At 37.0% G+C, this 23,450-nt stretch overlaps 1 protein-coding gene across 3 annotated transcripts in view; it reads right to left on the reverse strand.

The window, feature by feature from the left end:
* MED14 (mediator complex subunit 14) overlaps positions 1–23,450 on the reverse strand; it is a 72,036-nt gene that overhangs the window by 4,589 nt on the left and 43,997 nt on the right. For 2 of the 3 annotated variants that reach the window (XM_045860529.1, XM_045860528.1), the window contains exons 17-28: positions 17,450–17,610; positions 17,216–17,362; positions 16,454–16,545; positions 15,391–15,543; positions 14,883–15,152; positions 10,784–10,924; positions 9,209–9,320; positions 6,376–6,507; positions 4,325–4,507; positions 3,192–3,427; positions 1,074–1,253; positions 873–980 (exon numbers count right to left, since the gene is read on the reverse strand). In XM_045860529.1, coding sequence (XP_045716485.1) covers positions 873–980; positions 1,074–1,253; positions 3,192–3,427; positions 4,325–4,507; positions 6,376–6,507; positions 9,209–9,320; positions 10,784–10,924; positions 14,883–15,152; positions 15,391–15,543; positions 16,454–16,545; positions 17,216–17,362; positions 17,450–17,610 — 1,915 coding nt within the window. The remainder of the gene's footprint in view (positions 1–872; positions 981–1,073; positions 1,254–3,191; positions 3,428–4,324; positions 4,508–6,375; positions 6,508–9,208; positions 9,321–10,783; positions 10,925–14,882; positions 15,153–15,390; positions 15,544–16,453; positions 16,546–17,215; positions 17,363–17,449; positions 17,611–23,450) is intronic. The other variant, XM_045860530.1, reaches the window with a different exon arrangement.

Consider the following 23,450-nt stretch of genomic DNA (forward strand, 5'->3'; position numbering starts at 1 on the left):
ACTCCCGTTTCGGTTCCAATTCCTTCCCTAAAACAAACTAGTCAGAGTGTTAATAATTTTAAACTATATCCATTGATGCTTTTATTGCCACATAAATATTTACTCCTTTAAAAACCTGAATATCTTTTTGACATAAATAATTTCCTATGGCCTATCAGAGCAGAAGCCATACTGTCCCAATATTAAAACACCAACTGAAAAAAGAAGTGAGGTATTTGGAATCACCCAAAGCAATAGTAGAAACATTAAAATGAAAGGGCTACTGTAAGACTGGAAAAATATAACCAGTTATCACCTGGATTCCATCTATACAATTATATAATCTCATAGGAAAGAAGAGAAATTTAAAATCTCCTGGGGAAGATAGATTTTTTTTTTTGATAAATGGCATTAAGACAATTAGGGGCATCTGAAAAAGCTGGATCCATACCTCACACACATGACACCAAGACATATTTAAAATGGATTCAAAATTTAAATATGTAATTTAATTAAAAAATGAATCCATACAGTATTAGAATAAACCCTAGGAGAGTTCTTTCATTATCTGGGAGTAGGAAGAGTGTATTAAATACATTTGTTTCTATAAGAGGTAAGCCACTGGAACTCAGGTTGCTTGTAGGGAAGGAGACTAAATGGCTGGACAGGGATGAATGAGAAATTTCCCACTGTATCTTCTTATTCTAAAATCGAAAGATACAACAGGATTATGTTGTCTACCCGAAACATAATATTTAAGTGAGAAATCAAGAAGAATTTAAGAGAAAAATAAAAGTACCTAAACAGGTTAAAACCAGTGAACATTGTTCCCACCAACTCCAACATCCTCAAACATACCTGGCTATAAGAATTTGTGTTTCTCTGTAACTTACCAGCTCTAGTTTCATAATATGCACACAGTCCCTGAGGATGTGTGTAGGAGCTCCTAATAGTTTGGTGAAGGCTATTAATGTATTGGCTTTAAATGGTGGTCCAGCAACCTACAGGGACAAATAAAGCAGGTTATTCTTCATTCCACTTTGACTCTTCTGTTTCATTGATTACATTAACATTATACATTAATAAACACATACTCTTGTTTCAAAGAATTTCTCCAAAACTTGAAGTTCATCAGGTTTCCACTGTCCTGCATTCTCAGGTGTTACTTTTAGCTGAAGTGTCTGGTTGGTTTTAGGACTAAGGGCGACTCTGCATTTCAGCGCATCTGTCTTAAACATGATCACCCCAGGTTCATTGGAATTTATCAGTTGCAGCTGCAAAACAAGGATGCATCAAATTAGCATGTAAAAGAATGTGTAAGACAAAGAAAAAAATGAAATGTTACCCAGAAAACTGTTTCAAAAGGAAAACAGTTGCTACCTGTTCTGAAACAAATATGTAGGTGCTAAGCAACAAAATTGCTAACACCACTGCAAAGAGAGGCAATCAGACATTACATGTCTCTTGATGGAGGAATGTGTAACACCACCTATGAAATATCCTTATAAAACAATAACCAACTTGAGCCTGAATTACAGTAGTTAGACCCACAGGATTGATTCATATTATAGATCTAGAGGGGTCAAAAGAACATGTTAAATGATTCTAAAGGGATGCAATCAGCAAAATCCAGACTCTGACAAACTCTATAGGACAAATGATATTTCTTTAACAAATAAATGTAAGGAAGAATGGGGGAATCTATAGTTTGAAAGAGACTTAAAAACTTGCTTGGGTTCTGGTTCAAACTGTAAAAATGGTGATATATTGGGAAATCTGGACACCAACCATATTTGATAATAAATTGTATTTATGGATGAAATGATGCCTGGAATTTTGCTGTTAAACAATCTGGGAGGAACTACAAATGAAACAATACTGGTATGAGTTACTGTTGAAGGTAGGTGTTGGGAACAGAGAAGTTCATTTTCCAATTCTACTTGTGTATACACTAAAAATTTTCCACATTAACAAATTTTAGAAAACTAGCATACTAGGAAAAATTTAAAAATATCTGGATTGGGACCTTCTTTCTGCTAGTCCAGGGGTTGGTAAGTATTTTAGACTATATGGTCTCTGTCACAACCACTCAATGATGCCATTGTGGCTAGAAGCAGGCATAAACAACATGTATTGAGTGGGTCTAGCTGTGTTCCAATAAAACTTTATTTACAGAAACAGGTGGTGGGCAGGACTTGTCTCCAGGTCTATAGTTTACTGACCTCCACTCTAGCCTGTATGTTGATTATGCTGATGAGAAAAATGAGTTTTCACAAGCTGAATATGTATATATATGGCTTTTAAGCAGCAGAGGTGAGCCTAGATCAGATTACCATTTTAAATGCTAATTTATTTAACCTATGTTAAAACCTTTATTTTTTTCAAATCTGAATATAAAGGTTGCCACATAGCTTGGTGCCACCCATGGAGTGGGTATTTTCAAATTCATCATCCTGTCTACCACTTCATAAACAAATATATACTTCAACAACAATAATTATAAGTAACTAATATGTACTGAATACCAAGACATTATGCTACAAGCTTTATATGAAATATCTCAAATTTCCACAACTGTTATGAGCTAGGTAGATACTATTATCTACTATTATCAGAGATGTGGAAAAATGGCCAAGCTCATCCTAGCAGGTGGCATGGTCTGGTACAAATCCAGGCAGCTCGACTTTAGAATGGGTGCTCTCAACTCTGAACTATCTCCTAAGGGTATCACCACAGGATAGGTTAAAATTCCTTTTCTACCAGGGTTTTTAATCAATTCAAACTATTTGTGTATTTAAAAAGCAGCTTTCAGCCTTGTGATCATCATAATTTTATTTCAATGGAGACTCAGATTTGAAGTCAGCCCACCTGCAAAAGCATTCTAGAGGACAAGTAGCTACTCATATGTTATTCTCTACAAAGCCAGATGTCCTGGGTACACGTGCCCTATGGTACTGAGTGGACCTATCTCCAGGTCCATGTTAGCCACAGGATGAAAAATTATAAAATGAAGGAGTATGTTAATGTAAGAATGGAAAAGAAAATAGTGGAGTCCATTTGTAATAATAGGGCTGGGTGCAAAGTGTAATTCTAACAAGCTGGTTAAAGGAGATGAGGAAATATCACTTTAGTTCAGACCCTACTCTGATGGGCAACTTAGCATCTGCCTTTGACAATCACTACTTATCAGTTAGTTCACTAGGTACCCATACCGTTTCTTGTTGAATAATTCTTTGAAGATGTCTTCTCATGATGACCGATCCAAGGAATCTTTCAAGCGGAGAACAAAGGTAACTACCTGCCAGGCCAGGCACAAGGCCTGGCGTTGGAGAGGGCAGCAGTAAAATGTTCAAGGCACTGTGAGTGAGGATGGTGGGTATGGAGGCTGCCCAGGAACGCTGAGGTAGTTTACGAGGTGGGGGCATGTTTGTTGGCATCGTTTGGGAACCTTATGGGAAGGAAAACATGTCATTTCATTTATAAGTACATATTATCTCATTGTTCCCTGATTTGTTTTTAGTACAAATCTTTGACATTCTATAGTAATCTCTACTGTTTTAGTTGCCCCTTGTGGTGTAACAATCATATATTAGCTTCCTTTGCAGTGAGAGTTTGAAACAATGCCTTCAAGAAAGAATGCAGTCTATCTATTTCTCTACCTGGATTCTGAGTTGGCTTTCTGACTTGCCATGGCCGACAGAATGCAGTGGCAGTTGCAAGCCTAGGCTTTCACTTACTCTCTTGGAGCTCCCTGTCCAGCCACCAGATGAACAAGCTCATGATCAACTAGGAGACTACATGGAACAGAGAAAAGCCGTGTGGCTAGAGTCACCTTAGATCAGCCAGGCCCCAACCAACCCAGGAGCTGAGCACAGATGCATGAGTAGACCCATTAGAGCCTGGAAGAATCACCCAGCTGGCCTCAGCCCAAACTGCCAACCTGCAGAATGGTGAGTGAACATACGACTGTTGCTGTTAAGCCACTAAAAGTCACATAGCGAAAGCTAACTAACATAATTATATTATTATTCTCTTTTGTGTTAATTTACGTAACACTGTCAGAAACTTTACGTATCTTTTCAGATCTAGTATTGCAGCTAAGGTAGTAGTCAGTCATAACACAGGTCTCAGAAAAGTTGTGGAAGAGACATTTCTCTTTCTTAAATTTTGCCTGACTTTGATAATTAATTCCTATTGTCACCGATTTGCTAAATGGTTAAAAGTTGAAATTATTAAGCATCCCCATTCAACAAGTAGATCATGATCTTCAAATGTGAGGATGGAATAAAATAGGTCATTTGTTGGTTATACTAAAAGCAAACATAAAAATGTTGATTACGCTCACTTGTTCCAGCTCGAGGGGAATGAGAAGCATCTGGAACTGGAGAATGTAGTGATGGGTTGGCTGGTGACATTCCAGGCAACCGTGTTGCCGGTGAGGGGCCAGACACTTGAGGAGACCCTGGCCAGTTCCCTGCTCGTCCACTTGGTGACACCATAGTGTATGGAGAACTGGGGTCCAGGGTTCCTATAAACAAGTAAATAACGGGTTTTCAAAACCAGTATTTTAATCACGGAAAAGTATTTGACAGCATTTAAATGTTTATACCCTACAGGGTGATACATTTTTTTCTTTCAGTATGGTATTTCACTGAAGCATGATGCTTACCATGGCACATCTGAATATTCTGTGTAGTTTATGTACTTTCTAACATGATATAAAAACTACATAAAACAAGACTGAGAAAGGATAAAATTTACCTTCATACAAGCTTCAAGATGTGTAATAAGTACCAACTTACACCATATAATAAATCAATTATATATTTGAAAATAGTAAGCAAAAAAAAATCTCAAAGCTCCATTAAGGAAAGAAATCTTACATTTTAAAACCAACTCCGACAAATTATGTTTTCATTCTACTCAGAGGAGGCTGAGAAGAGAAATATTTTCCATTTTCTTTACTTATTGAAGGCTGCATTGAGTAAGAAATGAACCAAAGAATTGGGTTTTGAAAGGAGCAATTTTCTGAACAATTCGGTATTTAAATTTCACCCAGCAGATATTTTTACATTTACACCCTTTTGTAACTAAATGACAAACTGAAAAAAAAAAAAACTTCTATCATATTATCAGAGGGTAAATGGTCCTTACTTAGAAGTCTTACAAATTAATAAGAAAAAAACGACAAGAACACAGGAAGAGGATATAAACTGACACACATAAGAAATACCAGAGGCTAATGAACTTCACTAATAATCAAAGCAACATACATTAAACAATAAGATACCATTTTTTTACCTATCAAAATGACCAAGATATTCAAAATAATCATAATACCCCATGTTGGCAATGATGCAGAAAAAGACATTCTTCTATAATACTAGAGAAAATTGGGACAAGCTTTTAGGTGAGCCATCTGTAATATGTTTCAAGAGCTTTAGAATTGCTCAAACCTTTTGGGACAGCAATTCCACTTCTAGGAACTTACCTAAGGAAATAATCATGTGAGCAGAAATGACACCATTTTTAGTTGTGAAAAAATGGAAACATTCTACCATATCATAATAGGAGAGCAGTTAACTTATGGTATGCCTAGAAAACAGAGTACTATGAAGCCATTTAGTATGATGATGTAGAGTTTTTACTGTCAGATGTTTCCACAAATATTAACAGTAAAGAGTAAAATAATCACAGATACTACCCAGCTGTAAAATCTGAGGAAATTCATTATGTTCTGATTTGGCGTGGTATTCATGATATATTTAAGTGAAAAAAGTAAGGAACTAACCACCATGTGCAGTATGCTGTCTGCCATGTGTATGTAAAAGAGATGGAAAAAACACTTACATGTACTTGCTTATTTACACATAAAACATCTATGCAAGAGCAATAAAAAATTAACGACACTAACTAAATGTCTCTGGGAGGAAGAACTAGGTTGCTAGTGGAACAGAAAGGAAACACTTCACTGGCTACTTCTATTCTTTATCTATTTGAACCAACCTGAAATAAAATTTTTGAGTTAAAGAGTGGAAAAATTCAAGGCTCAAAATAACACATAGGATAGGGTCCCAATTTTTGTTGTTGTTGGGCGGGGGTGTCTGAGGCGGAAGACAAGAAGATGGGCAGAGAGCAAGCGAAAGCAAGAGATTCGAGCAGATCGGCAAGCAGGGGATGTGTGACAGGAAGAGTGAGGGAGAGAGGGAAAGGGAGAAAGTCCAAAGCATACAAAAGTGGTAGGTCTCTGCATGGTGTGATTAGGAAATATTTATTTTATTTTGCTATTTCCCCAATAAACAAGTGCTAGATTTGCAGTAAGAAAATAATTTACTTAACAAAAACGACTTTCACGTCAAACTCTTATGCTACAGCAACTTCCATGTACGGACTCACCATGTGGACTAGCAAAACTGGCCCCTGGTCCTATTGAGAGTCCATGCGAGGATGGGGGAGGAGTTGGAACAAATGACGCTGGTGATGGGGCTCTCAAAGCCCCACTGGGGGAGCTTGCAGCATGCAGATTTCCTAATAAATGAAAATAATTATAGATGATCTTGCAGGACACATATCATGTCCTGTTCAAGGACCCCAAGTTAAGACCCTACAAACTAAAGAAACAAATAGTAAAGCTCCCATAAGCAGCACAAAAGAAAACTAGAATAATTTTATTATTGGAAAAGAGAGATTAATTCCACGGGGCCCAAATTCTAGGTCTTATATTGGCTAATTTTAAAAAAATATCCACTGTACTTTTTATTCCCTCATTCACTAACTAGGCATGAAAATACACTTCATGCCAAGTATTGTGTGTAGTAGGCACTGGGAATGTAGCACATAAGAAGATGAAAATTCCTGTCCTTGTGGAACTTATATTCTAGCAGAATGAGAAAGACTTACAAATATATGTCAGGTAATAATGAGTGCTATGGAGAAAAACAGGGGAAGGTAAGGGGGCAATATTGTGCAGTGGTTGAGGTGGGTGCTGTTCTCTATATAAGGTAATCAGAGAAGATTTTGTGAGCTGAGAAATAAAGAAAGTGAAGGAAAAGGTATGAGGATATCCAGGGGATAAGATATTCCAGGCAAACAGAGGAGCTAGGGGAAAGGCCCCAAAGGTAGCAGCAGTTATAAATAACATGGAAGAGGCCAGTGCCGCTGGAACAGTGTGAGCAAGGGGGAAGTGGGAAGATAGGAGGTCAAAGAGGCAGGGGGTGGTCTTATCACACAGGGACTTGTAGGCCACTCAAAGGACTTAGGGTTTACCCTGAATGAAATGGGAAGCCATGAAGAGTTTGCAGCAGAGGAGTCATGAACTAATTTCTGTTCCAGAAGGATCACTCTAGCTGCTATGTGAAGAACAGACTATGGGGCAGGGACAGGGACAAGGAAACCAGTTAGAGGATAAGTACAATCATCCAAGTGAGAGAGAGTTAGTGACTTGGGCAAGGGCACAGGCTGAGATGGTGAGAGTAGTTAGACTGTAGATAAATTCTAAAGGTAGAGGTGGCAGTATTTGGTAACTGACTGAATGTGGGTATGAGAGAGAGTCCAACATGACTAACCGTTTTGGCTCAAGTAGCAGGAAGGAAGGGAATGCCATTTTCTGAGATGGGGTGCTTGTAAGAGGAGCAATTTGGGGCGGGGAGGATACTGCTAGGTTGGTTAGGAATTTAGTTTCAGCCATGGTGAGTTTCAGATGTCAACTAGACAGCTAAATGGAAATGTTGAGTAGATAGCTGGAAAATACAGGACTTGAGTTCAGGGGAGAGGCCTAGATAGGAGATTTAAAAAAAAACGAAACAAAACAACTGGGAGACATAAGCTTAAATATGAGAGTATTTTATGAGAGAGTATTTAGCCATAAGACTAGTTTTAACTTAGAATTATCAGAGGAGAACTATGACTACCAAAACTATGAATAAATTCAACATTAAAATACTTGCTACATTATCATAACTATCCTCCATATCATCAAGTTTGAAATTATCTCTATGTAAAACAATTTCACATTTTCATGTTCTATAATATCTAATGCAATGCCTTACATTCAATATAATATGCTGATCAATTTGATTAACTTTTAAGTGTAATTTTGTTTATTTAGCTGTGTGACCTGGACAAGTAACAACTTCTCCAGACCTCAGTTTTCCTCTATAAAATAGGAATAACAGGTTTCCACCACAGGTTTGCTGTGGGAACTAAACGGCTAAAATACTTTAAGTATTATATACCTATTACTATCATTATTTCAAAATAATTATTTCTCTTACCTTCTATGTAAAACCAGTTTCAACTCTATCCTAGAAAAATTCTATCCTCCTTGCATTCTATGCCGCTGTGTCTCCTGTTTTCCTCCTTGCTCCCTGGCTGTTCCTTCTCAGGCTCCTACACTGTTGACTGCCAGTGCTCCTCAGGAACTGAGCTCACCCACCCACTTGGGCTTCAACGACCTTTGATGACATGAAAACAACTTCCAAGTTTTCATCTGTGGTCCAACCCCTCTCTGACGAGCAGGTAGGAGATCTTCTACTCAAGAAACCTGACACTTGCCTTCCTTGCTAGATGATAAGATCAAGAGCAGGGCTGGTATCTGGCTCACAGATGAATCCTCAGCGCCACTCAGCATTTGGCACAGAGCAAGTGCTTAGGCAACACCAATGAATCGTTTGGTTAAAAGTAAAATTTTGGCATCCTTAAGTAATTTTACAGTGCACTTCATGGGACTGTCAACAGAGTCATTTTGTTTGGACAAACAGGCTGTGCACTGCCCAACTCTAAGGGGCAGGCACTGTCCACGTATAATGGGGCTCAGCAAACTTTCTGTAAGGGGTCAGTCATCATGGTGGGAAAGCAGCCATACACACTACAGAAATGGGTGTGGCGTACTCCAATAAAACTATTTACAAAACCAGGTGGTGGGCAGGACTAGTCCCACAGGCTCTTGCTGTCGACTTCTGACACAGATCATGTAATTAGCACCTCTTGGAGTTGGGCCATGAGTCTAGCTCTGGGTGACAATGCCTCCATTTAATTTAAACCTTTTAAATTGCTCTGGAATCATGAACACAGATTTCACAATGCTGACATAATGAATGAATGGCAAATATCTAGCCACAGACTAGAAAGGGAGTTCTCTCTGAAGTCAAGGCTACCATGTGCAGTACTTCTATGTGTGTATATTTTAGATTTAAAGGTGAACAGGACAAGAGAATAAGTAATATCTTACCTGGGGACTGTGTGTGCATCATAGATGGAGATTGACTAACTGTGCTATGATAGGATGTAGGAGGTGAAGTAAGAGGATAAGCGCCTGATGATCCTGGCTGCTTTGGAAATGGCTGAAAAGAAGAAATTTAAATGTAAAATGGTCAACTGCATATAGTATGAGTGTAATGGCTTTCCCCAATGGATAGCTTCAGTGTTAACATTTACACATTTCATGGAAATGTGCAAAATCCACACTGATGACACAGGTTTTTAAAAACTCTGATTTTCAAATGTTTTAACAATAGCAACATCCTCATTCCTGATCTTGCAATACCATTGCTTATATTTCTCAAGATGTTTTTGCTCATTTTATCTGTCCTAGTTTAACTGGCAGTGTTATTTCTGGCTGGGTATAAAAAAATAGTGCATTTTTCACTCAGTGGAGTTTTGGAGTCAATGAAATATGGTAGTTCAACCTGGCCTCTACTTACCTTTACCTTCATCTGTGGTAATGAAAACCCTAGGACAATGTAAGTAATCTTTTATACACTTTTTTTTTAATGAGGTACGAATCACATATAGTGAAGTGTACAAATCTTAAATGTACAGTCAGATGAATTTTTACAAATGTAATTGCCACACAGATCAAGATATTGAAGAACATTACCAGAACCCCAGAGGTCACCCTTATACACCTTGCCTTTACCACCTCCCTAAAGGTAAGACTCCTCTGACTTCCATCACTCAGGTTTGGTTTTTGCCTGGTTTTGCACTTCATAAAAATACTGAAAGAACTCATTACATACATGGCATCTGACTTCTTTTGTTCAACTTTATGTCAGCAAAATTCATCATGCTGTTGCATGTAGTAATAGTTTGCCTTCTCATTTCTGTAAAGTATTCCATTGTGTAAACATACCACAATTTATTCACTCATTCTACTGTTGCTGGGTATTTGGGGTATTTACTACTGTTTGAATATATACTGTTGCTATGAACGTTGTTGTGTCGATGCATTTCTGTCACATGTACATGTAAGAGCAGAATCGTTAAATCACAGGTATGCATAACATTCAGCTCTAGCCCTCTGGAATACTGCTAAACCTCACTGCAAGGTAGGTGTACCACTTCACAAACCCTTGAGCAATAAATGAGAGTTTCAGTTGCTACTAATGGCAAATGTTGGCAAGGATTATCAATTGTTTTCTTAAAGCCACATTTGTGGCTATGGACGTTTATCTCATTGTGCTTTTAATTTGTATTTCTGTGATCCTGAATGATACTGAACACCTTTTTTGTGCTTATTAGTTATCTGTATATCCTCTTTTGTGATTATATTGGAGATTACCTGGCATCATTTTAAACACATGAGTCTGAGGTTAATGATATTTCTGGTATGGTTAAAACCATTTCTGGTACTATTTACTTCCCACCACTGGAAGCCTTGTCCTCATCACCCTCTATTACTATTTTTTCATGAGCATCTTGGGCCCACCAAGGACCTCTTTGCTTTTTAACAAAGAAGCCCAGACATCTGTAGAACCTGTTAAGTTAAACAAACGTGATGCTGCTTGGAATTTCAGCCATATGTTACCTGTTGCTGGGGTGGTGGCTGGAGTTGTGAGATTAGAGAATCCATCATATCTCCTCCTATGGGAGAAGGGGGATTATCATCCTCATTTACAGACCTTCTTCGAGCATCCTGATTGCTGTCAACAAACATATTCAGGAATGTCTATGGATATAAATAGGCAAAATTTAGATTATTTTACCTAACTTTAAAGTGTTTTTTAATTATTTATAATATTTTAACAGAAATAAACATATGTCTATCTCTGAAATGTAAGTTTAAGACATGATCACCATTACTAGGACAACCTAAAAGAAATACTGGTAATTTTGAAGGGGGGATACTGAGGAAAACTGTTACACATAAAAACAAAATCAACACATCTAGGTTTAAAAAACTGTATCAACTAAGAAGTACTGTGCAGGCAAAAAGTTGAATAAGGAATTACACCCTGGTACTTCTTAACAATAGATCAAAACATTTTCTTATTAATTTCTGAACCAAAAATGGGGGGGATCAAAAGTTGTATCTCAGAAAATTTCCTTTTTAGTGAGAATTCTCACATTTTAAGCTAGAATTAAACCATCTATCTATTCCCTTTTTTATCTAATATGACTAAATCTTGAACCATCAAGAATGGGGCAGTCTGTTTTATAAGGTATGTCACCAAAAACTAAGCAAGGCTCCTAGAATTTCTGTCAAGTACAGATTTTCATTAAAATTTTTTTTCTTTAAAGATTTTATTTATTCACTTTTAGACAAGGAAAGGGAGGGAGAAAGAAGAGAGAAACATCAATGTGAGAGAGATATATCGGTATATTGATCAATTGCCTCTTGCATACCTCCAACTGGGGACCTGGCCCACAACCCAGGCATGTGCCCTGACTGAGAATCAAACTGCTGACCTTTCAGTTCGCAGGCTCACGTTCAATCCACTGAGCCACACTACCCAGGGGCTGATTCTCTTTCTTTTAATACTGTGTATTTCCTTAGTCTTCAAAAATATAGATCATAAGTTTATCAGAATCATGTGAAAGCTTTTAAAAGCACATGGTCTGATTTCTAATTAAATATGATGAATTCACAACACATATTTCATCTCCCAATACTCTACCTGAAGCACTTATAAAAACATTTTTTAAAGCAATCAATGACAAAGATAAAAAAAGAATGGGAAAAGAAAAAAATAGCAATAAATTCTGGAGGCAGCAGAGCAGATGGTTGAGTGGTAAATGAACTACCCAATGTGAGGAAGTTGTATACTAAGCAAGCAGTGGGGAAAGCCAAAAAGCAAAGCTATTTCCATCTAGATCCCAAAAACGCTTAGGAACTGGTAGCACCAGATACCTTCGGAAATACGGATGAAGATAAAACAAAAAACCAAAGGATTGGATGAAAGTCTCTTTAAGAGACACTAAAACCAAGAGATATACAAATGGCCAACAAGGCACATGAAAAGATAATCAACATCATTAATCATCAGGGAAATGCAAATCAAAACCACAATGAGATAATTACCTTACACCCATCAGAGTGGTTATTATAAAAAAGACAAGAAATAACAAGAGTTGGTGAGGATGTGGAGAAAAGAGAACCTGCATGCACTTTTTCTGGAAATGTAAACTGGTATAGCCATTTGGGAAAATAGTACAGATGTTCCTCAAAAAAAAAAAATAATAAAAAATACAACTACCATATGACCCAGCAATTACCATTTCTGGGTATTTATCCAATGAAAACAAAAATACTAATTTGAAAAGCTGTTTGTGCTCCTATGCTCACTCCTGCATTATTTACAACAGCCAAGTTAAGAAAACAACTTAAGTGTCCACTGATACATGATTGGATAAAGATGTAGTGTACATAGCCCTGGCTGGTGTGGCTCAGTGGACTGAGTGCTGGCCTGCGAACCAAGGGGTTACCGGACCAATTCCCAGTCAGGGCACATGCCTGGGTTGCAAGTGAGGTCCCCATTAGGGGGTACGAGAGAGGCAACCACACATTGATGTCTTCTCTCCATCTATTTCTCCCTCCTTTTCCCTCTCTCTAAAAATAAATAAATAAAAATCTTTAAAAAAGAGACTGAAACCCTCCTGGAGCCCCTGTCACTTCCACTGAGTTAGGTTGACCTGTCACCCTGGCAGAGGGTCTCTGACTGGGGGACTCTAGAGTAACTGAGAGAAGGGGTACCATATTAAAAAGGAAAATTAAAGTTTACATACTGACTGCTAAAAACACTAGTTTCATTCTCTTATTTGACTTGCCAAAAATTGGATGCCAGATGCACACCATCTATGCAGAGACTTGGAAACTCTTCTCTTGGTACTCAAACCAGCCCAACCAAAAGATCTGACACTGGGAGTCACTCAGAGAAACGGCACAAGAATACCCTGTAGTGAAGACCATGGTCAACAAGTCTCACTTTAAATAAGAGCAGGGTTAAGAATCACTTAATATTTGAAGAAAGATGCTAATATGAAAGAGATCAAAACAAAAAAAGCAAGATGGATGAAATGGAGATTTTGTAGGAAGAAAAGAGGTTAAAGAAGGTAAGTTAACCATATGCAACAGGATGTCATGAAATGAATATTTAGAAACAAGAAAAAACTCTTGGAAAATTTTTAAAAGACAGCAAAAAAATATCTTGGCAGAAGTGAAAAACAGGATAGAAGGAAAAAGTACAGAAATTTCCCAGAAACAAAGAAATTAGAAAAAAGAGAAAAGAAAATTAAAGGATGAGTTAAGGATGTCCAACACCAGAATACTAGGGATACCAGAAAGAACTAACTGAGAGAACAAAGAAGAATAAAGAAACAATATAAGGAATTTCCCCAGAACAAAAGGTTGTAAGTTTCCAGACTGTAAGAGCCCACTTAGTCACATAAAGTTCAAGAATCTGGACAGGATTAAACTTCTTATCAGTCATACGGAAGCTAAAAGACAATGGAACAATACCTTCAAAATGACTGCAATCTAGAATTGTGTATCTAGCCACTCTCTCAATTAGATAAGGGTAAACTAAAGACACTTTCACACAAAGTCTCAAATTAATCTCTCATGTACTTTCTCCCAGAAACTACTTGGAAGCATTTGACCAAAACAATGGAGTAAACTAAGGAAAAGACATGGGATCCAAGCTACAGGACACAGAACACAAGTTCTGTGTGAAGTGAAGTGAAGATACCTCTCCCTTTGTTATCCTTCTGTAGATTCCCAAGTCAAAATTTTGCAAAAGGTGTGGAGCACTACCATTCCAGTTTAGAGGTCAGAGGACCATGGAAGACATTTCTTCAAGATGTAACTGGTAAGATATCTGACAGGGTGAAGTACTGAAGGAAGTCTGGAAGAATAGTGTTTACATACCCACAATAATGTGAACAATGAAAAATTACCCAACCAAAATTGCTATCTAACCATATTGTAAGGATAGGAGGAAAAGAAGAGGGTATTTGTGTACTGGGATCAGCAACCCAGAACATGGAAGAGACATATAAAAAAGCATTAATTTCTCATCTTTCATTGTAAGAACCAGATAATGCCTCAACAAATTGCAATGTAAGCATCTATTTAGAAATAAGATGTAAAGCCCAAGAGAATCCACTACATAAGAGTTGAAAACACAGCAGGAAAATGGGCAAGAGGAGGCTGCAGGGGACTAATTTTCAAAACAATCCATCTGTAACTATTTTACTCCAGAATCTCCAGGGATTGGGGCCCAGGATCCCACATTTAAAAAAGCATCATAGTTCCACTGATGAATCAAGCCTACTTAATAATCAACAATAAAGACTACTTTTAAAGTTCTTCAGAGTTGCAAATAGTAAAGAGGACTCTTCAGTGTCTTCTACCTTGCTTATCACAGAGAAAGGAAATAAAGGAAAAGACATTTTATCATAAACATAAACATGTTTATGTTTATAAACATAACATACATAAACATACCCACAACACTTTATTAGAACTTCTAGCACCTTCAGAATAAATTGGCAGAGATAATGTGTTAACGTGGCTACTTACTAAATTGAAACACAAATTTGTTGCTTTTCCCCATTATCTCCCCTTCACAGGAATTGTTTGAGATCATATTTATGCTTATTCATGCTGTAACACTGAAGTCTGTTACCTTTAGTCCTGGTGCGGGATAAAATCCTTCAACTAACTTGCTATTATCAAAAAGACTATAGGCACCATCCCGTATTGCCACAACACCTCGACTCCGGCAGTATATATCAATGCAATACATGTTTCTGAAGGCCAGTCTGATGTGAGTGGACGACTGTGGCAAAATGGAGAAGCACTGGTAGGCAGTGTTGGTTCTCTGGGTCAAGCCCAACATCGGCACAGTGGGGAGTTTGTTGATGGCATTTAATGGAGCCTGAGTATCAAACAGTACCTATAGTAAAAAACAAACACAGTGAGAGCAGCTGGTTTCTGTACAATGCTAAAAGCTCAGAATTTTCAATGTGTAACTTTCACAAATGAGACAATGTCCTTCCAACACAAGATCACTGTGTTCACTCTGAATAAAAATTCCCCAAGAAAAGTGGGAGACATAAAAATGACAAAGGCACCCACCCTCATCACTAACACTGACTTAATCTTATTTTTAAAGAGAAAATAAACTTAATTACCTGTAATAACTGAACCACATTTGGTGTTTTGTTGAACATTTCTTGAAGCTGATGGAGAATAGTATTGTGACAGTTACTGCAACCTGAGTTTGGACCAACAGTTCCCAAAGAAATGTGAAATTTCTGATGTATGGAATTCCATTGGATACTAATCTAAATCAAAGAGAATACATGTTTTAGAAACTGAGAAAGTAACAGATTCAAGTATCAGAATAAATCTAAATTAGATCTTTTATGAAAGCAATGCTTAAGACTGGACACTTTAAATTCCAGATGTGCTGTTACTATAGACCAGCACCCTCACTGAGCATGTGAGTTAGATAGCCCTAAATAAAACAGACAGCTCTAAATAAAACAGGAAGTCCTAAAGAAAATATTTTGACTGAACTTTATTTTAAAATTATCATTGGTGTTCCTAATTTTCACTTTTCCTTTGAACTGACAAAGAGTCACCCTTTAGGTGCACACTATCATAAAGGGAAAAGAAGCCACACCCAACACAGATGTTTTCGTTAACAGATTTTTAAACACTCAGGTAATTTCTGATATTACCTGATGTGGAGCCAGCTGGCTAAATTTTCATACTAAATTTCTAGGGCTTTACATATGAGGTAGAAAAAAGGAAAAAGGAAGCTATGGATTATGGGAAATACCTTCAAAAGTAAGACAGGTTCAAACAATGTTAATGATCACATGATCAAAAGCACTGACATACCATATTGTTCAAAACCACTGAGGCATACACTTCATTATAATGATCACATTGCTAAGCAGATTTGAAATTAGTTAAGAACAAAATACAAATACCAAAAGTAATTACCTTGTCTAAAACTCAAGATTATATAACTATCAAAGACACTATTAATTTTTGTTTTCAATTTTAAAGAGTAAAACATTATAGTACACTATGTTTATGCCAACAAAGTATTTAAAATTTACCATTTTGTCTCTAATTTGCACTTGAGCCCTCAATTATCTCAAGGCAGTTTTTATAATTTTTGAATTCTTGATTTTTACAAGATGTATGAGAGGAACTTCAGTTTTAATAAATTCATATACTTACTGAGCTTCCCTTGGTAGTTCCGTAACACAAGATAAGTTTTCGGTAATTATAAACACGAACTTCTGAGAAAATATTTAGATGAGCAGGTATGTCTAAATAGAAAGGAAACAAAAGGTACGAGTATACATGCAAAATTAAAGTCCATATTTTTGAAAAAGAGGGTATTTTGGCAATATATTCATAGATCAAAAGGTCCCCAAATATGTAATTTATTAACAAAAAAAAAAGAAAGCAACAGCATAAACACACTGTAGGCTTCCATTTCCATTTCTATAAAGGGGGACTAGGCAAGGGTGGAGATACATTGAATCAATGTAGCATAGTAGTTAGAGGTTTCAATTCCAGCTCTGCCATTTACTAGCTATTATGTGACCTTCAACAAGTTTCTTAAATCTCTCTGACTTGTTTTCTTCATTTTTAAAATGAAGAATAATTTACCCACCTTACAGGGTGATCATGAGGAGTAAATGAGTTAACACATGCAAACTGTTTATTACATCGTATGGGACATAGTAATCTCTCTGTGAGGTACTACCTATTATATATATGATTTGCCTGTGTGTAAAAATTTCTGGATGCATAAGAAACTTAACAGTAGTCATCTCTGAGGGAAGGAAACTGAAGGCTATGTTGAAAGGGTAACTTTTTTTCATTAGACATACTTCTGAAATTTTTTTTTTACAATGTGCATGTTTTACTTCTTCAGTTCAAAAGGGGGGGGGGATGCTTTCTTTCCCCCAAAAGGAAGATTATCTCATGTACCTGGTAGAGAACGTGCAAATTCCAACACACACTCATATAATCTTGCAATGCTATTCCAGTCATTAAGGAACATTTCAACCACTTTTCTACCACCAACAGGTTCAGACAACAGGTTTTCATATGTTAGATAAACATGCCGGGATGGTCCTACCGGATTAAAAAAAGAGATTAATTACAATCAATATGAAAATAAATTCAGAAATATGCAAAGGCAAAGTGTGTGAAGCATATTACCTTGTTCCCTGGTAGAAGTGCCATTAAGTGGACAATTTGCAAACACTAGCTCTGCTACCCATGTGCGGTTATTTCTACCTTGTAATCGGAAAGTGCAATCGAGGAGAGACCGATCCAGAGCCTTCTGGGTTTCCTCATTTACACCCTTGCAGGGAGGAATTCTGGTGATAAATGAGAGCATATGAAGTGTACCTCACATCACAGAAAGACAAAAGCACAGTCTCCACAATGACAGGAAGGTTATCTACATTAGAGCTCCAGTTCAAATGCACGTACCAGGCACGTTCTATAAAAGAAGGAAGCAATTTACAGCAATTCACGGCAATTAATAGTTGTTTAACCCATTTCCATTCATTTCAACATAGGTGAGGGCTCTTCACTTTTAACAAAGTGATGTTTGTTTTCATCCTTAATCTTGTTATTAGAAAAAGACTACAATTCTTCAGAATGACAATCAAGGATATTGGCTTTCTACAAAATTTATTTAGAAAAACTAAGGGGGACAAAATACTTGTAAAATCACTCTTTGAAGGCAGGATGATAATACAGTGGAAAGAACAAGAATGTTGGAGACAAGGACCTGCCTTTTTTCTTCTTAAGTTTTTAGTTATTTTCAGAGAGAGGGAAGGAAGAGAGAAAGAGGGAAAGAAACATCAATGTGTAAGAGAAACCTATCAGTTGCCTCTTACATGCCTGCAACCCAAGCATGTGCCCTGACCAGGAATCAAACCAAGAGTGACCTCCTGGTTTGTGGGATGGCACCCAACTATCTGAGCCACACCAGCAGGGCAGAGACCTGCATTTTATTTTGGACTCAGCCACATTTAAACCCTCTGAATTTCAGTTTCCCAACTACAAAATGGAGATAAAAATTATCTCATGGGTCAATGATTTGAAAATATGCCAAAAAATATATAAAGTGCTTATGATGGCTGAGATAGCAGGTATCCATATATTTAATTCCCCCTTGCAGTAAACCAAGCCTTGATCACCCACTGCGAATGATAATTTCCAGGTTCATTATCCCCCGCTTCTCCTCTTCTGCTGGAGAGGTGACACATTGTGATAAGCTTCACATGTATTAATTCATTTAACATCCATATTATCACTTACATATATCCTATGTATTAGTTTTGATGTCTTAAAACACCTACCTATCCATTTTCCTCTTGCAGATTTATGACTATCTTATTTGTCATAAAAGATTAAGAAGTAATACAGTTTAGCTGTTTTTTTCAGTAATGGAGGAAATAATGAGATAACATATTATTTAACTATACATTATCCTTTAACTCATAGGGAAGGTGGATTAATTCTCAGACTTGGAATGATTATCAATATCTAAGGCAAAAACAACTAATATAATTAGAAACATGGAATATTGATTCACACCTGGTATTCAGGATGTAACACCTAGAACAATATTAACATTTTGGGGTCGATAACTCTGTTGTAAAGGGCTGTCCAGTGCAGCCCTGGTCTCTACCTACTAGGTGCCAGGAGCTCCTCTACCCCCTCTTCTCAGTTAATGATTACCAAAACCATCTCCAAACATTGCCAAATGTCCCCTAGAGGACAAAACTACCCTGTGGATGAGAACCACTGACCTAGAATAAACAACTTAAGAGAGCAAACAAGAGACAGAGTTTGCACATGGTAAAAGAAAAAAAAAACTTGTTTGGGAGAAACAAATCTATACAGTTTGCATAAAAAGAGAATTAACATAGTACTGAAATTTTCTCAATTAAAAGTTCATTACAGCTCCTCTTAAATAAATGTACAGGTTTTAAGGTTTTCAAAAGTTAATCTTTAATACTACATACCTTTTATCACTACCAGAAAGATTTTATCAAACGTTTTATTTGGAGTATTACTATAGGAATCACATACATCGCATATATGCTTTTCAGCACTGTAGGTGTACTGAGGACTTGCCTGCCCTTACCCTTCAAAACATAACCATAACCCATAAGAGTTACAAAGCAACCAATTCAGATAGATTTTTAAATCTTGATCTTGAAAATATGAATGTACTATATTATTCTCCTTTCACATAAAATAGGTGTTTCATGAAATCCAAGTGGTTAGAAAATGAACACACAGAAACCAAGACATGTTCGAGCAAGACTCCTTCCAATTTATGCTCTCGGGCACCACACTACCTTGAAAAAACATTCCATGTCACTTTCTTAATCTATGACACAAATACAATTGGCTCTACTTCAAGAAACTTGTAAAATATTTACTTGCTTTCATGGTTATAAATGTAACAGAGAAAATAAAAGTAAACTACAGTTTTTAATCTTCCACACATGATCATGTGAGGGAAAGAAAAAAATAGAACTGAACAGGTTCCCCAAAAGAAAACCAGACAACTGTTACAAACTCAAAATACTATTGGGTTGGTCCAAAAGTCCATTTAATTTTTTCCATAAAATAAAAGACACATATTTTATTTTCCCCAATAACTGTACTGATTTGGATATTTTGAGTACAAGGTCTAACTGAAAAACATCCAGCCACTGTTAATATAACGAGAACGGTTTGCACATCAATGTAATCTGGCAGCCAAGGAGAGTGGACTGGAATGTGCATGCATGAAGAACAATGACTTGTGTGAAGCTTGAACCATTCCTCTGAGGGAATTATTCAGATGATTCAGAAGGCCAGAGCTATGGGCAACTGGTGATTGGCAGCTTTATCACAACAATGCGCCCGCTGATGCATCACATCTAGTACAGAGGTTTTTGGTGAGACATCAAACCACCCAGGTGACTCAGCCTCCCTATGGCCCAGATTTGGCATCCTGCGACTTCTGGCTTTTCCCAAAAGTAAAATCACCTTTGAAAGGGAAGAGATTTCAGACAGTTGATGAGATTCATGCTGGGGCAGCTAATGGCAAATTAGAACTGTGTGAAGTCCCAAGGTGCCTACTTTGAAGGGGACCGAGGTGTCATTGGCCTATGTACAATGTTTCTTGTACCTTGTGTCTTTCTTCAAGAAATGTCTTAATTTTTCATAATACATGGTCAGATACTTTCTGGACAGACCTTGTATGTTCGCTGTCTCCCACTATTGCCTTCTAGTGGGTAGAGTCCAGGGGTGCTGCTAAACATCTTCCAATGCATAAGGACAGACCCACAGCAAATAATTATTTGTCCAAGATGTCAATAGCACCAAAAAACTTCATAAACCACTTTAGACACATTTGATCAGTCACAGCACCTTCTCCATAAACTGCACAAATCTTTTTTTAATTGCATTTTTACCTTTCTTAAAATAATAAAGCATAATATACCAAAAATGTTGTATGTTTTCTTTCATTTTCAGTATTATAATGGTTGTACAAAAATTCACCAATTCTGGTAAGTTTTCTAAAAAATGCACACTGATAGGACAGCTGTCACAATACAATCTAACAAAACTATTTCCAATTAAGTTAAAGACAACTACAGTAAAAACTAAATGAACTTTTGGCCAACCCAATACTGTATTGTCCAGGACAATGAATTAACCTTAACAGAAAATTTATACCAACTCAGAAAAGTTTTTTGATCTAAATGGCTACTCCTGACTGATTTTTCTCCTATAATTCTGAGAACTGAATAAATTTAGGAATTGGGTTTTGGTCTTCTAGGGCAGATATTATGTCAGTGCTGCTCCTTTTTGGCCATTTTGTGCTGTGTGTCAGTTTCATTCCGAGGGGTTTTACAAACATCAGTAATGACATTATGACCCTGTGGTCCAAAAGTGGTGTGATCACAGAAAGTGTTAGTAAAAGAAGCACAATTATGCCAGTAAGGAAAGGGAAGAGGGTTTTATAAAGTTTGCACTTGCATGTGCAGAAGGACTGAGTCACACAACTGACATAAGCTGAGTCACATAACTTACAAAAAAGAGACGGGCTTATGTATTACTTACATAAGTTATAAGAGGTAAGAAAACACAATGGAGGAAATGAAAAAAAACAAAACAAAACAAAACCCTCATGGACGTGGCTAGAGGGCCAGCACCACTGTCCATTACTATAATGTTAGTTCTAGGGAAGGCAGGAGGTTTACTCAAGAGCTCAAAACTAGGCACCATAAGCATGCCATTCTTGAGACCTATGTCGTCTTGTGCTGTAGACTCAAGGCTCTTCTGAGTCTGTACAAGGCAATAGGTCCATGAACCATAGCAATCTAAGGTGTTTGCCATGATACTTTCAGAGGCACATCAAGGAGACCAGTTCAATGGATTTTCAAGGAGAAAAGGTGAACAAAAACAGAACATACTTTTAGCCAAGAGGAGAGAACTGTGCTACTTTTAAAGGTTTGAAGTATCATCTTATACTCCCATTTAATATAAACATATCTAGGACTAAAAGCTTTGTAAAAGAAGAGTTTTTGAAGATTAAGTGCATTAGAGCAACTACTAATTATTAATAGATCTATGCAGGGTTATAATTTAGTAAATCATGTTTAGACATTTACTGTTTACTTTTCCTTTCTTCACTTCTATATCCTACACCCATAATGGACAGCATGTACTGGACAAGCAGGTACCTTTAATTAATTTATTTCTATATACTTTCCTTTTATGCTTTAAATATAGAAAACATTATCCAGGATATAAAGACTTTCTAAAAAACTATTGTAAAATGAAGCTAAAAAATATTAAGTGCTTCCTCCTTAGGTCCTAGGAGTATTATGAGTTCTCCTGAGTTCAAGAAGAAAAGGGACTGAAGTGCCCTTCATAAAAAAAAAAAAAGCTGAGCATAAGATACTATAAAACTCTTAAAAATATGAAAAACAAAAATCAAAACACATTCTTGGGCGAAGATTAAAAAAATATGAAAAATATAAGTAACTAATAGAACACAAATGTTAACATCATCTACTTATCTGCAGTTGCCAAGAAGAGTGGAAAAAAACCCCAAAACCCTGTATTTTAAGCAGAAGTAATTCAAAACCAAAAACAATTAAGTTAAACGTACTACATTTTCCTATTGATTTCCATTATAAGACTAGCTCTCCCACTCCTCAAAAGAACATTTCATAGAGATGGCATTAAGACAGCCAGGAAGGGAAGCTATTCCAGTTCTTCAAACCTTTATCTAGAGTGAGCACCATGACACATGGGTAGAGTGTATGCCATTTGCTAGTGCTTCCCATCTTCCACAGAAACAAACCGATTCCCAAAGAACAAAAATTAAAGCCCTGCTGGCTGAAACTGCAGAGCTGCCATGTCTTGGTTGACACAGAAATTCAATCAATAAAAACTGCTTATATGGTTTATATTAAGCAACATCTAAGAAACAATACAAATGCAAAAAAAAAAAAAGAGAGAGAAAAGAAAAGAAAAGGTTTTCTGCTCCAGAAAGGTTGAGCTCTTAAATGGCACACTACCTTTGCAAGTCCATTCGGGTAACATTATGAAGCACATACCCTCCATGAGCTTTCCTTCAAAGTATACTTTGGCCCCTTGTCCTATATGTTTAGAACCAAGCCCTCTGTCCATCTCCTTCTGTATGCTCTATCCAAGTGATCTAATTTACCATCCCAGCTCAATGATTATCACCTTGGTGATGACTCATCTACCTGTCCTGTCCAGACCTGTCACCTGAGTTTGAGATACTTCCGTACCTGCCCAAAGAGATGTCTAAGTACCTCAAACTTCGGAAAGCCCCTTCAAATGCACATCATCAGTGTCCCTAATCTCAGAAAAAAACAACAATCATCTATTATTTGGCCAAGATAAATCTAAGAGCCATCTTTGTCACCATCTCCTCTTTCTCACCTGCAATATCAATCTAATCACCAACCAACCCTTGGATATTTCATCTCTTAAGTCCCTACAGAACCTTCCCTAACCGAAGCTATCAACAACTCTCATGTGAAGCATTTCAACAACTCGTTTCACACTTTTGAGTCTTGTTTCTCTGCAATTTATTCTCCACACTGCTATCCAGGTAAGCTTTCAAAAACACCTATATATGACATCTGTTTCTGTTTAAAAACAT

Source organism: Phyllostomus hastatus, unplaced genomic scaffold, assembly GCF_019186645.2.
Source record: "Phyllostomus hastatus isolate PE091 unplaced genomic scaffold, TTU_PhHast_1.1 phas_scaffold_200, whole genome shotgun sequence".
NCBI classification, from domain to species: Eukaryota; Metazoa; Chordata; class Mammalia; order Chiroptera; family Phyllostomidae; genus Phyllostomus; species Phyllostomus hastatus.